The following is a 15,816-nucleotide window of genomic DNA, read 5'->3' on the forward strand; positions in this document are numbered from 1 at the left end:
CAGCCAATAAATGCATCGCGCACTGCGCCGCTGTGGCAATCATTTGGGGGTCATGAGAACATGTCACTAGAGACAAGGACGCAATTAGCACGCAGCTGCCCATGGTCTCCCTCCACAGCCCCTGGCTCGCGGTCTCAGGCCCCAAGTTCCTACCTGACAGAAAACACACTGAGTCTGTGACGCCGTGTAGTGGGACAGAAGTTTATTGGAGTTTCGGAGGCACGTACTGCTTCCATCTTAAGGGGCGTCAGCAAGCGTCTTATTTCCACCCTGAAGACTGAAGCAATACGTTCCTCCGATACTTCTCTAAATTTCTACCAGACCACACGGCGTCATATCACAGACATAGTAGGTGTACGCTTCAAAATCGAAACGTGTTCGTGAACTGAGCGATAAATGCAGTGCACAGAAATCGGTCTCGCTTTCTTTCACAGATGTCGCTGGCTATGCTGTCCGGCCCGTTCCGATCCTGCGTCACTGCAGAAGCACGCAATCCGCTGGACATCTCGTGGGCTCATCGTAAGGCCTGAACAGGGCGAAAGGAGGCAGGGAAAGGTGGACTTCAGTTCATGCCGCAGGCGGGAATCGAAACAGTGGTTCCGGTTACTGGGCGCAGTGACTTCATTGTTAAGGTGGCCATCAAGTGAGTAACTTACATTGTGACTCGAGGCTTCGGTCTGCTCAGGTGACGGAAAGAGAACCCGTTCTTACGTAATCCGTAGTTGTCAGGGCCCCGACCTGAATCACATCGGTCCGTCCATAAAATTAACTTTAATATTATCCTGCGCGCCATAAGTCGCTGTCTGTGACTTTGTCTCTTTCCACCGTGACGCTTCTTAGCGTGGTGTTGCTTTTGGCTTGCTTGTGCGGTCTCATCTTTGTGAAGAAAACTGTTCGCCGGAAACGTCATGCCACCTTGCCGCCTGCTTTGCACAAGGGGCGTGAAGCAGACTGTCTCTCCCATCGCCGGTTTCCTTGAAATTTGGTTGGACTCTTTCATTTTTGGTGTACCCTTTCCATTTAATTTTAACATGCAAACTTTCTGTCATATGAAACACGAAGACACGTAGCTGCTAGGTGAAGGTGTCTCTCCTGGGCACGTGAGTCACTTGCGGACAAGTGGACAGGCTATGGACTGGACCATCGAGAAACCGAGGTTCGATTTCCAGCAGGACAACGATTTTTCTATTCTCGACTGCGCCCACGCCAGCTCTGGGGCCACCCAGCTTCATATGCAATGGGTACCAGAGGTTCGTTCCCCGGAAGTAAAGCGGCCGGAGCGTGAAGCTGATCACTCCAAACTCAACCCCCGCTTAATTAAGCCCAGGGTACATTATGTTTGTGTGTGGTGGACCTCGGAGGGAAGGGAAGTGAAGTACTGGATAGCTGTACAGCCTCTGTTGGTCGGCCAGGGGCAGCGGGCACGGTGAATAGACAGTCGTGAATGGGATGATAATATTAAAATGGAACTTACAGAAATACGTTAATTGGCAGGAGCAGTGTAACAGGATGCTGACACATAATATTGCATTGAAGAAGTATGCATGATGACGAGTCTTCGTGTGTAGGGAATTTCTTAATAAGCTAAGTAAATAAACTGCTCAAATCAGAACGGTACATTGGCTTGCCCGTTTAGCTGTTTAGGTGGCTACGTCACTCGCTGCCAGTCAGTCAATTGGTGATTCAATTACTCCGGCAGTGGCCACATGCTTCTAGTTCGGGGGCTCCCACTGTGTTAATATAAAAGTCTGAAGCACCCGGACTTATAAAAACTACATATAATGCAATTCACAATTTCCAGAAAGAAATTACCGACGAACTGTAGTGATATGCATGAATTTTTTATTGACCCTTTGATTCATACAAATAACATTCAAAATCCAGTTCTTGTACACAGAAAACAGACTGCATATCAGTTTCTAAGACCAGTCTCTTAATGCTGTTTAAGAAATTGACTGCAGTTTATTGTGAGAACCATGCGAAACACATAAATACATTGTGTGAGAGAACTGCAGAGTTTTTTAAATCTAAAGGTGGTGGTACATACCTTTCTGTTTTAAAGGGATAATTGTTTGTTTTCATGTAATGGCTTGTTAGGATGCAAATTAGTTGAGCAGCTTTGCTTCGGGGCCCCCAGAAAGGCAACGCCATTTGTCGGTCAGTGCTTCATTTAGTCGTTGAGTTGGTTGGCCAGCAGTCTTGCACCAATACGCCGACGAACAAAGCACCGTTCGTGTCAAGGTTGCTTGTCTAATAGCAGGCAGATCCTAAGAATGGCCTGGAATATCATTAAAATTAGTATAATCATTTTATTTTTATTCTGGAATTACTTTCCTGCACCCAAGGCCACCGTCTGTTTCTACTGTATATTTGAACGCGTTGGCTTCCTGTCAGATGGAATAAAGCGTTCTCATTCCGCGTCGAACCCTCGCCCCTTTATAACAGCACGAAGTATGATGCGTACTCACGCGTATATTTTCAATCTAGGCGCCCGTAATCACAGCCGAAATGTGTCAAAGCAAGGTTTGAAATGAATGTTTTCTATACGGTTAGTACACGGATTTTTAATGAGTAAGTAGTACCAAGTTCCGGTCGACGGATGGCAGCACAACGCGCATATTGCGCATGCGTATTGTATGAGTTTCGTTGTCGAAGCGAAGTCCTACATCAGACTAGGCGTGGAAGTTATCGCGTAGAGTGGAAGATGGAAGTTTGTGTTTGTGGTTCATGAAACAGTGCTGCCAACAGCCGTCTATGCGTGTGTGTTTCGAGACACTGTGTTTCTCGTCGCAGCGCCTGGCTGAAGACGAGGACGACCCCAACGTGGCCCCTCCGCAGCTGAGTGGCGAGCCCCTGGTCGTCATGGATCCCTCAGGGGGCAGCCAGCAGGAGCTACAGCTCTTGCTTCAAACCAAGGACCGGAGGATACACGACCTGGAGGTCCAGCTCAGGCTGCGCGAGCAAGAGATCCTGGAGCTCAGGTCCCACCTGGACAAATTCCAGAGCGTATTCCCCTTCCACATCAAGAACAATCAACTACGGCCCCGGAAGAAGAGGGCACAGGGCATTTCCGCCGAGCCACAGAGTCACAGTACGATACAGGAGTTAAGCGAGCAGAGCTTTCCAGCAGTCGAAAAGAACGACAGGTAGGGATGCCAACATAACCTGTACTATAGCTCGTAACATAACCTGCACTGGCGCGTGTGGCCGCCTAAATAACCTTGCTAACTTGTAGAGCTGCCAACATAAACACCACTGACGTATAAACCTGCAGACTTAGCCTGTGTTGACCTGCAAAGCTGCCAATATAATCGGACCTGACATCTGTACCTGCCAACATAACCTCTATTGACTTCCACAGCTCAATATATATAACCTGAGCCGACTTGCAAGGTTGCCAACATAACTTTACTGGCTCGTAGGATTGCTAGCATAACCAATATTGACTTGTGGAGCTCAGTGAACTTGGTCTGCACTGACTTTGAAGCCTACTAGCAGTCCGTATGGGGAAGGAAAAAAAAAAAAGAAAGAAAGAAAGAAAGAAAGAAAGAAAAAAGGCAGAACCACCAGTCAACGTTCCTCGATTTAAGGGTTTCCCTCATTTAATACTGTTTCAATGAACCCAAGTCAGTATCTAAGTATCACATTTTCAGAGTATACGATCTAAAATTTCTGCGTATAAGATTTACCTCAGTTTAGCGTTAGGAATCCACTGCTTCCAAAAGAAACCCGACTTCTATCAAAATATATGATGTCACACTTTCTGTTCAGTTGTTTACCGTCCACCTTAAAACGGTGTCAAGATTAAAATTAATCACATTGTGCAATCGTTAGACAACAGGTATACTTAAAAGACAGTACATGTGGCTCCATTTAGACAAAAAAACTGTAAATACGAAAACACGGATCGCAGTAGCGCGGAAGGAACAGCACCTCCCCCCCCCCATTTCAGCTCATATGATGATGGCCGAGACATGTGGTGCAGTGACGGATTTTAAATAGGATTTAATTTTAAATATTGATATTGTTGCATGGTGGACGGTAAACAACTATAAATAAATTCTAATACCAACTGCAGCATGATATGGCCGCGCCAGAGCTCAAGCGATTTGCTTGGCTTATTCTTCCGAAACGTCAGCAAATTCCTACAGGACTGCACTGTTCTATTTGTTTGCTGTTGGCGTCTCTTCCCGTGAATGTTTCCTACCAAAATATTGCATGCATTTCTTATATCTTCAGCATCGTGTAGTCACAGTAATGATATCAGGGTCTCCCCTGTTCATTTTTCTTACGTCGCTATCTGTATCGTTATCTGTCGGAAGCAGATAGCGGTCTATTTATACCGAGTTTGAGAATGATTTAGCAGGTTGTACTTTTTATGAATTTGTGAAGTCACTCGCCTGAAGATGGAGCGAACTTCTTTCTCCGAAACAACAGTGACCACCCACGAGACTCTATACAGTGCCGCAGCTCAAAAGACCACAGTACAGGTCTGTCTGTGTGTTGGATTCCTCGATTCGTTCTACTTTTTCTTCACTCAACGGTCAGCGTTTCAATCGGGTCACGAGATTCCTCTATCTGATCTCATCAGTCTGAGATAATTCTTATCTCTATCCATTGTAATTAGGCCACCGCGTCACTAAACTGCGACTTTATTTGTTTCTTCAATCTAGACACTTGGTCTGCCCGGTTCCAGGCTCCGAGATGTTGGTTCAAGGTCTGAATAGCTTTCGTTATGTGGCGAAGTTTAGTGTTCCGAGGGATGAGTGCACATGGCTTAAACGCAAGGTGACCCTCCAGTCAGCGACTGGCCCATACGGTTGCTCGTTAAGTAATAAGGTCAGGACACACTGACCCGGGCTCCGCTCACGCTCGGTCCCTACCCTCAATAAGTTATTCATATTAGCGTTTCATAGTCACCGCCGTGACAATCTCAAACCCAGCGTCGCTTATCCACGTTTTACAAAAGAAGAAGAAGAAGAAGAAGAAGAAGGGAAGACGAAGGACGGCCACCATGTTGGTGCTGCTAATGACAGACGAAAGTGAGATGAACCGTAAAGATGTTTTCAGTTTCCCGTCAGCGGGTTAAGCGTGTCCGCACGACTGTTACAAACTTTTGGTCCACCGTGTAGGAAGCGATATTTGAAGTCAGTGTGTGGTTTAATTTGGGAACTCGGATTGTGGGGTGACGTAACCCGATAGCTGTGGACTGCTTCTCATTATTACGGCGTCAAGGATCAATTACTGTGCATGTGTGATCAGTGTTGCCAACCCAAATCTCTCAGGTTTGCGACAGTCTCCTATCCACTTCGTATTGGTGGTAAAGGCGGTCGGAGTGTTGCTGTGACTACGCTTGTTTATCTAGTGCTGTGGTTAAGAATGCGGGGAGCTTTATCTCCACACTGTGGCAATTCTGGCACAAGCCTGTGAGCTTGTCATCTGTCGCCTGTTCCTGCTGCGAGGAATGTTAGGGGTAACGGTCGTTGCCGATTTTCAAGGTAATTTGAAAGGAAGAGCGCGGATTGAACGGATCAGAGCTCTGAGGTAATATTTGGACCAAAGGGGGGCGCAATTGTCTCAGTTAAAATAATTCCCCATATTTACAAGAACCCATCGTTCGACATTATAGTCCCGATATCAAAAAGGGTCGTTAAGTAACCCACGGAGAAACGGAGTGCACCGTTGAACATTGTCCTCAGCCAGAATCCAGTCTAGATCCTTATATATCCTGTTTCTGTGGGGTTTGTTTTATCCTTTTTTTTTTATTGCTAGTGGGGTGTGACTAAGTCCCTTGTACTGCGGTCACTTCTGGCCTATTGTACCAGCCCCAGATGATAGGTGAGGGTGATTGTGGAGCAATTGGTGGAATGAAGATTGGCAGGGGAAACCGAAGTACTCGGAGAAAACCTGCCCCAGCGCCACTTTGTCCACCACAAATCCCACTTGGCCAGACCGAGGATCGAACCCGGGCCGCTGCGGTGGGAAGCCAGCGACTAACCGCTTGAGCTATGGTGCGGCCTGAAAGATGACGTAAGGGAACATCTAAAGGATTCAGGAATTTATAACTGGATAACTCGCGCACAGGACAGAAGTAGCTGGAAGCAAATTGTTGAGCAGGCCAAAGCGTTCAGGAAATGGAGCTGTCGGGCCTTATGAAGAAGAAGAAGAGTATTCATATTTGGTACAGTTCCTTCTTTCCCGGAAATTCATTTGGGGGAAGGAGGTGCCTAGCTTGCTACTCCCCCACACCATCGGCACCCAAAGTGATGGCTATTAGTTTGTGGGGTGCCCTAATCTCGCATGCGTGCTACATATCCCGCCCATCTTCCTCGATGTTTGGTGTGGTGCAAATCATGAAGCCCATCGTTATGCATTTTTCTCGGTGCACACATTCCCGTGAACTGTTGCTCTCAGACACAATGGATGCGACAGACCAAGTTTCACACCCATACATACAAAATGTCATAAATGCCAGTGGGATCGAAAAAAAAAAACACATCTTTTATAAATCACAGTTTGTCTTCTTTACGTAAATTATAGAGCTGGATGAGCCATGAACGGTGAGATGAACTGGGCGTGTAGCACGGATAAAAGGAACTAAAGATTTGTACATAATTCTCAATGAAATACCTATCAGCTTCTGGCGGTCTCGTATGTTTCTTTATTGCGATTGTTTAACGCCGCTGTCGGTAGCGTCGAATTGTGGGATCATTATTGAATTAGAAAGAGTTCGGAAGGATGCGACCGTCTTTTCGTTTAAGGCGTGTGGCCGGCGTTTGTGTGGAGGTAGTCAGGAAAACCACGAAGAAATCCGGACCGAGATTTGAACGTGGAACCACCCGAATGCGAAGCAGGAGCGCTGTTGTCGCCGGGACAGCTACTAATACTGTAATTTGTGATGCTGGGCTGCGATTGGACGGACGTCCCCTTACGGCCGCCGCGTGGTGATTAATGAAGTGAGAATAGCCGTCACAACTTGTCAAAGCCTTCTGGGCTGCTCTGACGGCTCTGACAGCAGCACACAGGCTCCCACCTATCTTCATCCGTGTCGCAAATATTCGCTTGATGTCAAAGCTAACAGTCGCGTAGCTACTCAAGATATCATCCGTTACCATGCTCTCAGGAGCCCGCAACTGGAGTCTGAATAGATGAATCCATTCCACTCACCCTTAAGATCCATCTTGATGTTATCCTTCCATCTACACTAAGGTCTGTCAAGTGGTCTTGTCCATTCTAGTGTACCAACCGAAATTTTATATACTCCCCTCATCTCCGGCGTGCGGGGTATCTATATCGACATTTCTTGGGGTGATAGCCCCGTTGCAGCACGTACAGGCGTTTTGTAACGTAGAATGTGACAGGAGATACTCATAAGTGGGGTGTGGGGCAGGCACTGCGTCAGCATCGGGCGGAGGTGGTAGGCTTCATATCGCTACGTGCCGTATGTCCTGTGTACTCTTCTGCCTCGTGACTCCGTGACTTTGGTTCTCAGGTTTTCCAAATCAATGCGACGTGCGTTAGAACGCGTTTCGGAAGAAACACACGTCGTTAAACAAACTACGAAACTTGTACTCCATGATAATGAAATGGCGTTCTCACCAGAGATGCCTGGAGGAAAGCGTAACTGTTGCTAAAGAAATACGATCCGAGTGCAGCGGCTTGCGGTGGTCTTTGCTTCTGTCGGTGGCGAACCTTCGGGTTCTGCTTAATTAGTAAGGTGGATCTTAGGGAAACATGCTGTGAGGATGGGAGGTGGATAGAACTAGCTCAGGATCGTGTCCAGTGGCGGACTTTCCTATTAGCGCTGCCGAACCTTCGGGTCCTGCAGCCAGAGAGTTATTCGACTGTAGTATAAACAGAAAGACATGGAAATGTTGGACGGAGGCGCTTAGTGTGCCGGTCGCTGTGATTCACGAATTCACCTGATGGCCACGGGACCGCCCTACCAGCATGCTGTAAGTGGGTCACCAATTATAATTGGTTTAAATTAAGCACCTTTTGGCTGTACTGAGTGAGGTGAATGCAGATTGCCGCGTTTTTAAAAAGCTCAGGTAATTATAAACATGTGTGCAGCCCTGACCCAAATGGCTGTGGCCCCGCACAGGGCTGCCAATCTCTGCTGCCGCTGAATCTCAATGAATGTTCGTGTGCAGTTCTGCCAGAAGTTCTCTTTCGTATGCATTTTTCGTACTCATACCATTGTCACCCCCCCCTCCTTCTGCAGGAGCCATAGCATGATCATCTTCCTCCCATCTACCCATAGGTCTCGCAAGTGGTCTGCTGCTTTGAGGGGTTTCCAACCGAAATGTTGTAGGACATGTATTTCTCGGCGTTTATCATGCCTGTTGTGTCCACCTCATCTTTTCGACCGTAAAGGTTCGGCCACACATAGCGCTACGCTATGTTCGCTACGTACGCTGTGTACACTCTGCGACGCAGCTAACATAGGGAACACAGCGTACGGAAGTCTGTGTGGCCAGTCACATTGGCAATAAAGGGAGATATTTTTCTGTTCGAATAGCGAACATAGCGTGCGTCGCGTACGTAGCGCTCTGTGTGGCTGAACCTTAAGAATAAGAGCAGTACGAATCATGTCCTAGGTTCAGATGCGTTCTGTATTGCCCTCTTGCGGTCTTCTGCTTGTCGCCTTCATCCGTCTCTCTTGGTTGTTTACCAACGCCTTCAATAGCGCGTACTCTGGGATGATTTCTGAGTAATGAATCGCAGGGGATTTGGAAGGAAGCGATCGACACCTGTTTTAAAATTTTCTTGAATTTTGCTGGAGGAACTGAGGAAATACATGAAAACCTGTCAAGATAGACTGTTTCGAGGCCAAGATGAGGAACATGATGACCGGGAGGAAGGTGTGGGGCATGACGGTCAGCCTTTCAAGCAGAAGTGGCGCTCCGCATGCCCATTGAGCGGTTTGAACCCATGGGGCACTGGCGGCAGGGGGGACTATGCACACCCCCCAAACAGATTTTTGAAAAAGGTATAATCTACAAAAGAAAAGTACAGAATTCATGAATACCAGAAATTTCATCTGTTTGTGATAATCCTATCCTGAAACAGTCGGGATAGCGACGGGATGGACGGCCTGCATTCGATTCCCGGAGGTGCAGGATTTTTCTCTTCTCCACAGCATCCATACCCGGCTGTTGGGCGGACCCAGCCTCGTATGAAATTGGCACCCTGAGCCCTTCCTCTGGTGGTAAAGCGACAGGGGTGTGAAGCTGACTACCCACCTCCATCTAGTGCCGAGTTCAAGAATAGTAGAGCTATACCTCCACCCTCCATATGTTCTCATGGCATAGTGCTTAACTATTAAGCACATGGACTTTACCCTTTAATTCTTCTATCCTGAATGCTTTGAGGACACGCGGTAGCGTAGTTGGTTGAGGCACTATGCTACAAGCTGGAATGTCGTGGGTTCCAGTCACAATAACGTGGATTTTTTTCAATTTATCTAATCCTTCCAGCCACACTATGGCCTTGGGGATGACTCAGCCTCTAACAGAAATGAGTACCAGGAATCTTCCCTGGAGGGTAAAGGGCGGCCGGCCGGCGCGTAAGGCTGACAACCTTACCGCCATCTCTGAGCCGCTTGTCTAGAAAATGTGAGAGCCTCGACATCTCACAACCCTATGGGCCTTTACGGCCTGTTACAGGGATGCCTTTACGTTCTGCTTTATCCTGAATGCGGGGGGGAGAGCGTGTGAAAATAATCTTAAGCGGCGTAGTTAGTTATTTAGAGAGGGTGGGTTTCCCCATGCACCGCGACCAGTTTGATCTATTGTGCTTCCCTCTATGATATTCTACCAGTCTCTTTACCCTACCGATAAATGGTGCGTACCATCAGTCCCGCCGAGCAAGCGAGTTCGGCCACTTGCTTAGCGGTGTCTATAATGCTTCCCCCATCTATCAGAGGCCTTAGAGACTATTGTTGGGCGGGAAGCTTCCTGGAATTTGGCTCAGTGATCCCCTTTGGGGATATGAGGTTCTTTTACGTGCTGTAAAGTTACGACACGGGACACACAGCTTAAAATCCCTCCCGGAGGACTTGTTCCCTGAATTTTTCCGCCCTTAAAAATTCGACGACCTCCGCCGGGTATTTGAACCCGCGTACCACGAGTCATGAGGTGGGAACGTTACCTCTAGACTACGGAGGCCGCTTTGATCGGCGTAAACACAAGTCTGCTGGCAAATTTTGTGCCCCCCCTTCCTCGGGCCCTCCTTGGAACACGAATACACGTGCCGAGAGAACCGTTTCCATTGACTGGCCTGTCAGTTGGTGTACGCTTCCATCACGCTTCTGCGTTAGCTGCTGGATACAGTAGCTCTAGAAAATGCGATCTAGTGCGGACATATTTTTCTGTAGCTCTTCATTCACTGTCTTGTGCCTTATAACACCGTGTAGTCTGGTAGATGATTACCCTTCTTAATATTATATTGCAGCATCCAGTTGCACATCACTTATTATTCAGTAAATGTCACTGGTTCACCGTCTTACGTGTAACGCATCCTTCTAAAACTTATTTAAAAGTTTCTTACATACACACAACGCGTCTTTCAAGCCTTATTTAAATGCATCTGTACATTGCACTACATGTTTCACCGACGCTGGTCATCCTCAGGTGTTTAAACATTGTTAGTGGAAGCTGCTGTGCTTCCGTTTTGTCATTATAATATTCGGTATGTAGTCCCATTTACACGCTCGTGTATTTTGTGGTGCTGGGTGTCTCTTCCTGTTGAGTGTCGAAACATGTAGTGCAATGTACAGGAGCTTTTAAATAAGGTTTAGAAGGACGTGCTGCATGTAAGACGGTGAACCAGTGACATTTATTGAATAATGGTAGATAGTTAACTGATGTTTTGGAGCAAGGTACTACTTCCATCTTCAGCGTTGAAATTATTTCTACCCTGTGTGTCCATACCTCCTGCATCTTCAAGGTAGAAGTCACTTCCACACTGAAGATGGAGGCATCACGTTCCTCTGAAATATACCAGACTTCACGTCGCCACATCCAATAAGACTGCAGTCTGGCTGAACAAACTGTTTGCTCTCAGAAACAGTCACTCCACTATCCGAGCGGGTTGCCGTAGGTGTAACGCTCTTCATTCGCCGCAACACCCCCTAGTTTTCCTCAGTTCCTCCTCCCAAATAACAGGATATTACATTGATTATATTATGACCGTTTCCTTCCTGTTCCCATCTAATTCATTTTGCACGTGTCATCCTGCCATTCGGCGCTGTATAGTCTAGCTACTGACAGCGTCATGAAACAATTCGCTGACAGCACACCTGGGACTGTGCCTGCTCCCTGTGGCAGAAACAGGCAGTGACGTAACAGCGCTTCGTTGTCCGTTGTTTTGTGGCCTTATTGCCCTTCGGAGTGACTTCTCTGCTTGTTGTAAATAGCCGTGCGCAACCATTCCGTGCTACATGTTCCTTCCAATCTCGGGTAGGATAAGTGCCAGCACGGTATCCCGCTGTACAGGTGCGGTGTCACTTCAGAGGAGCCGCCGTGACGGGGCGCTTTCATAATCGCGATTAAGATATAATCGCTCGTCTAGCTGCTGTCAGTTTGTCGCGACCTGTTCAGGTAGTCCTGGTCATTGTTCGTCTGACTTTGTCGATCCGACAGACGGCGTTGCTAGGCAACGGGACAGCTCGTAACCAATTGGCGTCATTAGTCTCTATGTGTCCAGTCGGCCAGTTTCGTCTTCCCTGTCTTGGTTTCAAGTCCGATGGCTATGTCAGGACACGTTAATGTTGTGGCGAGGCTGCACTCCGGTTTGACAGCCGTGATCCTATCGGCAGCCTCAGGCCTGCCAACTGCACTGCACGCTGCCCCACTTTAGTAATATCCTTCCGTCGTCACAGGCCGACATTTTATGCGTTTCTTGTTTAACTTGTATGCTTCATGTTTCGCCCACTGCAACTGAATTTGTCAGTGCGAAAGAGAAAAAGTCCTTGATCTTGTAATATCCTCCCTTCCTGTTACACTGGATTGCGAGTTCGAATCCTGCTTGAGGCATATATGTTTGTGCTAAGATTTTGCGTAGGCAGAGGCATTGCCATGGGTCTGTCCCCCGTGTAAGGATGTTTTACCAAATGGCCAACAGCAGTTACTTATAAATGGGACCAGACCGGAGTGTCGAGACCTATGACAACTGAAGACGACAGATACTGCACGTGATGAAGTAGAGCTCTTGTATGCGGACGGATGGTATCATCGTAGCAGTTTCGCGACAGGAATGTTGGAAAGGGAGAAAACTGTTGCGTCACAACGCAAGGGCACAAGCTGCGCGCCACTTTAGCGATAAGTCTTGTCACATTTGTCACGCTGTGTGTACTTGCTGCTTTAGCGTGAGCAGACTCTTAGAGTGTATCCGTGTGTTCCGTATGGTTCCCAATAAACAGCATTAACCGGCTGGGCTTTGTAGCGGAGACGTATGTGTTTCCTGTGAGGTACGAACTGAATTCTTATGTATTACTGAGACGAACCTGGGCGTAAGAGAGCTGCCTGGGACTAATATCGTAGCATTTGTTTCAGTCAGTGTCTCAGTTCTGCGAACCTTGTTAAAACCGACGTACTGTGCCCACTTGTGGCCACTGTACTTAGCCAGACTGCGCATTAGAAGGGCAGACGTGGAGACATCTACACGCAGTTACAGATCATTCCTGTGGGGTCCCTGTGCTTAGCGAGAGATTGACGGTTCAGTTGCAGGCTCAGAAATATCACACTTGTTACCCATCGTCCCCTTTTTGTCTCATGTCTTCTTGTAAGGATGAAACGTGACATGAAAGTGCACGTCCTTGTGTCCGTCTTCCACTCTATCGCTACTCGGTCCCTTCTCGTGTTATCGGCCTTCCCACGGGCCTTCTTGAATCCTTACGCAATATAAACCGACGTTTACTTAATTCCAGACTGTTCTCCATACAGTTTTCAAGCATAGTGCCACCCCTTCTTCTTCTTATTATTATTATTAGAGGGGTGGGGTTCCCCATGCACTTAGACCAGTTATTGGTTCATTGTGCGTCCCCCTTTAATTTCTACTGTCCCCATACCCTACCGGTACTGGTGCGTGCTATCAGCCCCGTTCAGCCAACGAGGTAGGCCGTTGGTACCTGATATTTCCCCCATCTACCAGAGGCATTGGAAACTACTTGGGCGGGAAATTGTTGCCTAATTTTGCTCAGAGGTCTCCTAGTGACATGAGGATCTTTTACGTGCCATAAATCTACGACACGGGACCCACGGCTAAAAGTCCCTCCCGGAGGACTTGTTCCCTGAATTTTTCCGCCCTTAAAAATTTCACGACCTGCGCCGAGTTTGAACCCGCGTACCTTGAGTCATGAGGTGGGAACGTTACCCCTAGACTACGGAGGCTAGTGCCACCTGTTTAAACATCCATAAACTCTGTACTTGTACTCTAGCCACAGAGTGTATCTTTGTGTTCCGTATATATCTCACAAACAGCGGTTGTTTCCCTAAACAGCATTAACCGGTTGTGACTTTGTAGCGGAGACGTAATGTGTTTCCTGTGAGGTACGACCAGGATTTTTAAATTTTATAAAGATTAACGTCTGGTTTGAAATCGGTTCTTCGTACTTCTTGCACATCCCATCTGCGCATGTCTCTCTCTTCCAGTAGGTCATGGATATTAACACTCCATCTACATAAACTTGTAAGTACAGGTTATGGCGCAGTTCAGAATTACTTTGCTGATTTAATAATTTGCGTTATGTTGTGTGATGTTTAACGCATTTGTTAATGAGCGCCGGACACTTCCTTTAAACAGAAGCTTCAGGCGTTCGACCACCTGTTCGCTGGCTGGCTTGTTGTCGCTCCTAGGTCCTGAGAGAAATAAAGAAACAAGAAATGTAGGAGCGTTTGTTGAGTTGATCTTATCGGTAGGCTGATTGTGCACAAATAGTTTCGTAGAGCATGTACATATATAGGCAATGAGAAATCGAGATAACATTCTGGTATGAAAGAGAACAGTTCGGCACAATGAAGTGGATTCAGCTGGCTCGGGTTGTAGTGCACTGGCGGACGTAGTGCCGCAGTTTGGTGACTAGCGCTCTTGCCCCTTATTAGTGGGCTACCGGAAACTTAGATATTTCGTTACTTTCCTTAGTCGCCCCAGGCAAATTCCGCTGTAACACATAAAATTAGGCCACGACCGCTTCCTTTCACACCCTATCGAATTCGTTGTTCACTAATCACTATACCGTGTGATGCTCCTGACGACATCACCAACTAACAGTATTGTAGCGTGTTGTGTACGAATTTGTAGTCACTGTCACGTGCTAGCTTGAGATGCTTAACAGGTTGTTGAGAATATTTGCACTGAAGAGAGGTGAAGTGACGGGAGGTTGGAGAAAACTGCATAATGAGGAGCTTCATAACTTCTACTCTTCTCCAAGTATAGTTAGAATGATCAAGTCGAGGAGGATGAGATGGACAGGGTATGTAGAACGACTGGCGGAGAAGAGGAATTCATATAGAATATTGGTGGGAAAGCCAGAATGAAAGAGACCACTGGGAAGACCAAGGTGTAGATGGGTGGACAATATTAAAATATATATTAGAGAGATAGGATGTGATGGTATGGATTGGATTGATCTGACTCAGGATAGGGACCAGTGGAGGGCTCTTGTGAACCCGGTAATGAACCTTCGGGTTCCATAAAATGCTGGGAAAATCTTGAGTAACTGCAGAATTGGCGGCTCCTCAAGAAGCGGTCATCTCCATAAGCAAGCAAGCAAGCTTCAGATGCGTATGTACTGTGGAGACGAAGCATGTTGCCCAGTGAGCCACCGAGCCGGAAGATGGAGCCCCTGTCCATGAACCTGCTAGCTCCACCAGGATCATTGCGTTTCATCAGCTTAATAACGGCTCAAAGCGGCAGCTCTCCGTGACGGTAATGACCTTTGGGTTTTAATATAGCAGCAAGGAATTTCCTGGAGCTGCCTACGGCGTGTTATTGCGGCAGGCACGTTCTTTTCAACCGAAATGGACGTATTCGCGCATAAGGAGGCAGAACACGTCTGTGGACAGTGGCATTACATAACTCGGGCTGGCCAGAGATTAAGCAAGTGCTGCCGCCAGTGTCCGACACCTGAAACTCTGGTGTAATTAACATGTGATGCTACATGACAAATAAGACAACAGATAATCCTAGAGCGCGTGGGTTGACTTGAGGCCTTCTCGCAAACATTTCTAAAGCTAGGCGTCCCATAATATGTCCGTTTTCTCGCAAAGATTTGCAGTTACACGTGCTTACGTCCACAGACACAACTGCCAGATGTAGTTACATAGTCCGTGGTTTTCTTCAGGCGCTCTTCCCGCGAGATCAGCATACTATGTTTCCCTTTGGTGATCTGTCTCATAAATGCGTGCACTGATAATTACGTTAGTTGAAGAAAGTCGTCTTCTGGGTTTTGGCGCCGTGTATTCGTTTTGGCCGACGTTTCGGAGGAACGTGGGCCAAAACGAAGAATACACGGCACCAAAACCCAGAAGACGACTTTCTTCATAGTCATCGCCGTGAAAACCTCAAAACTTAGAATTATGTTAGTTGTTCGGCGTCGTTAACTATTCAAACAAGTAGATTGTGCCGCCGGCTGCTGTTCCCTCCACAGGTGACGGGACGTGTCAGTGTTCACAAAACGCAGTTCCAATTTTGATTGCTGCTACAAACCAAGTTTTAAATAGGCATACAGCGAACGGCATTAAGGGTAATTACATATTGTTATGAGGATGGTGAAAATTATTTGAAGCTCGTGAATTGTGACGTCTTCAACAG

General features: G+C 47.2%; 1 protein-coding gene across 2 annotated transcripts in view; it reads left to right on the forward strand.

The window, feature by feature from the left end:
- Positions 1-554: 554 nt before the first annotated feature.
- Positions 555-15,816, forward strand: part of LOC111867470 (cGMP-dependent protein kinase, isozyme 2 forms cD4/T1/T3A/T3B) — an 89,396-nt gene continuing 74,134 nt past the window's right edge. The window contains exon 1 of one of the 2 annotated variants that reach the window (XM_033752699.1): positions 555-643. In XM_033752699.1, the coding sequence (XP_033608590.1) occupies positions 570-643 (74 nt within the window). In that variant the 5' untranslated portion in view covers positions 555-569. Of the gene's footprint in view, positions 644-2,642; positions 3,147-15,816 lie in introns of those variants that run through there. The other variant, XM_023857366.2, reaches the window with a different exon arrangement.

Source organism: Cryptotermes secundus, unplaced genomic scaffold (assembly GCF_002891405.2).
Source record: "Cryptotermes secundus unplaced genomic scaffold, Csec_1.0 scaffold843, whole genome shotgun sequence".
Lineage (NCBI taxonomy): Eukaryota > Metazoa > Arthropoda > Insecta > Blattodea > Kalotermitidae > Cryptotermes > Cryptotermes secundus.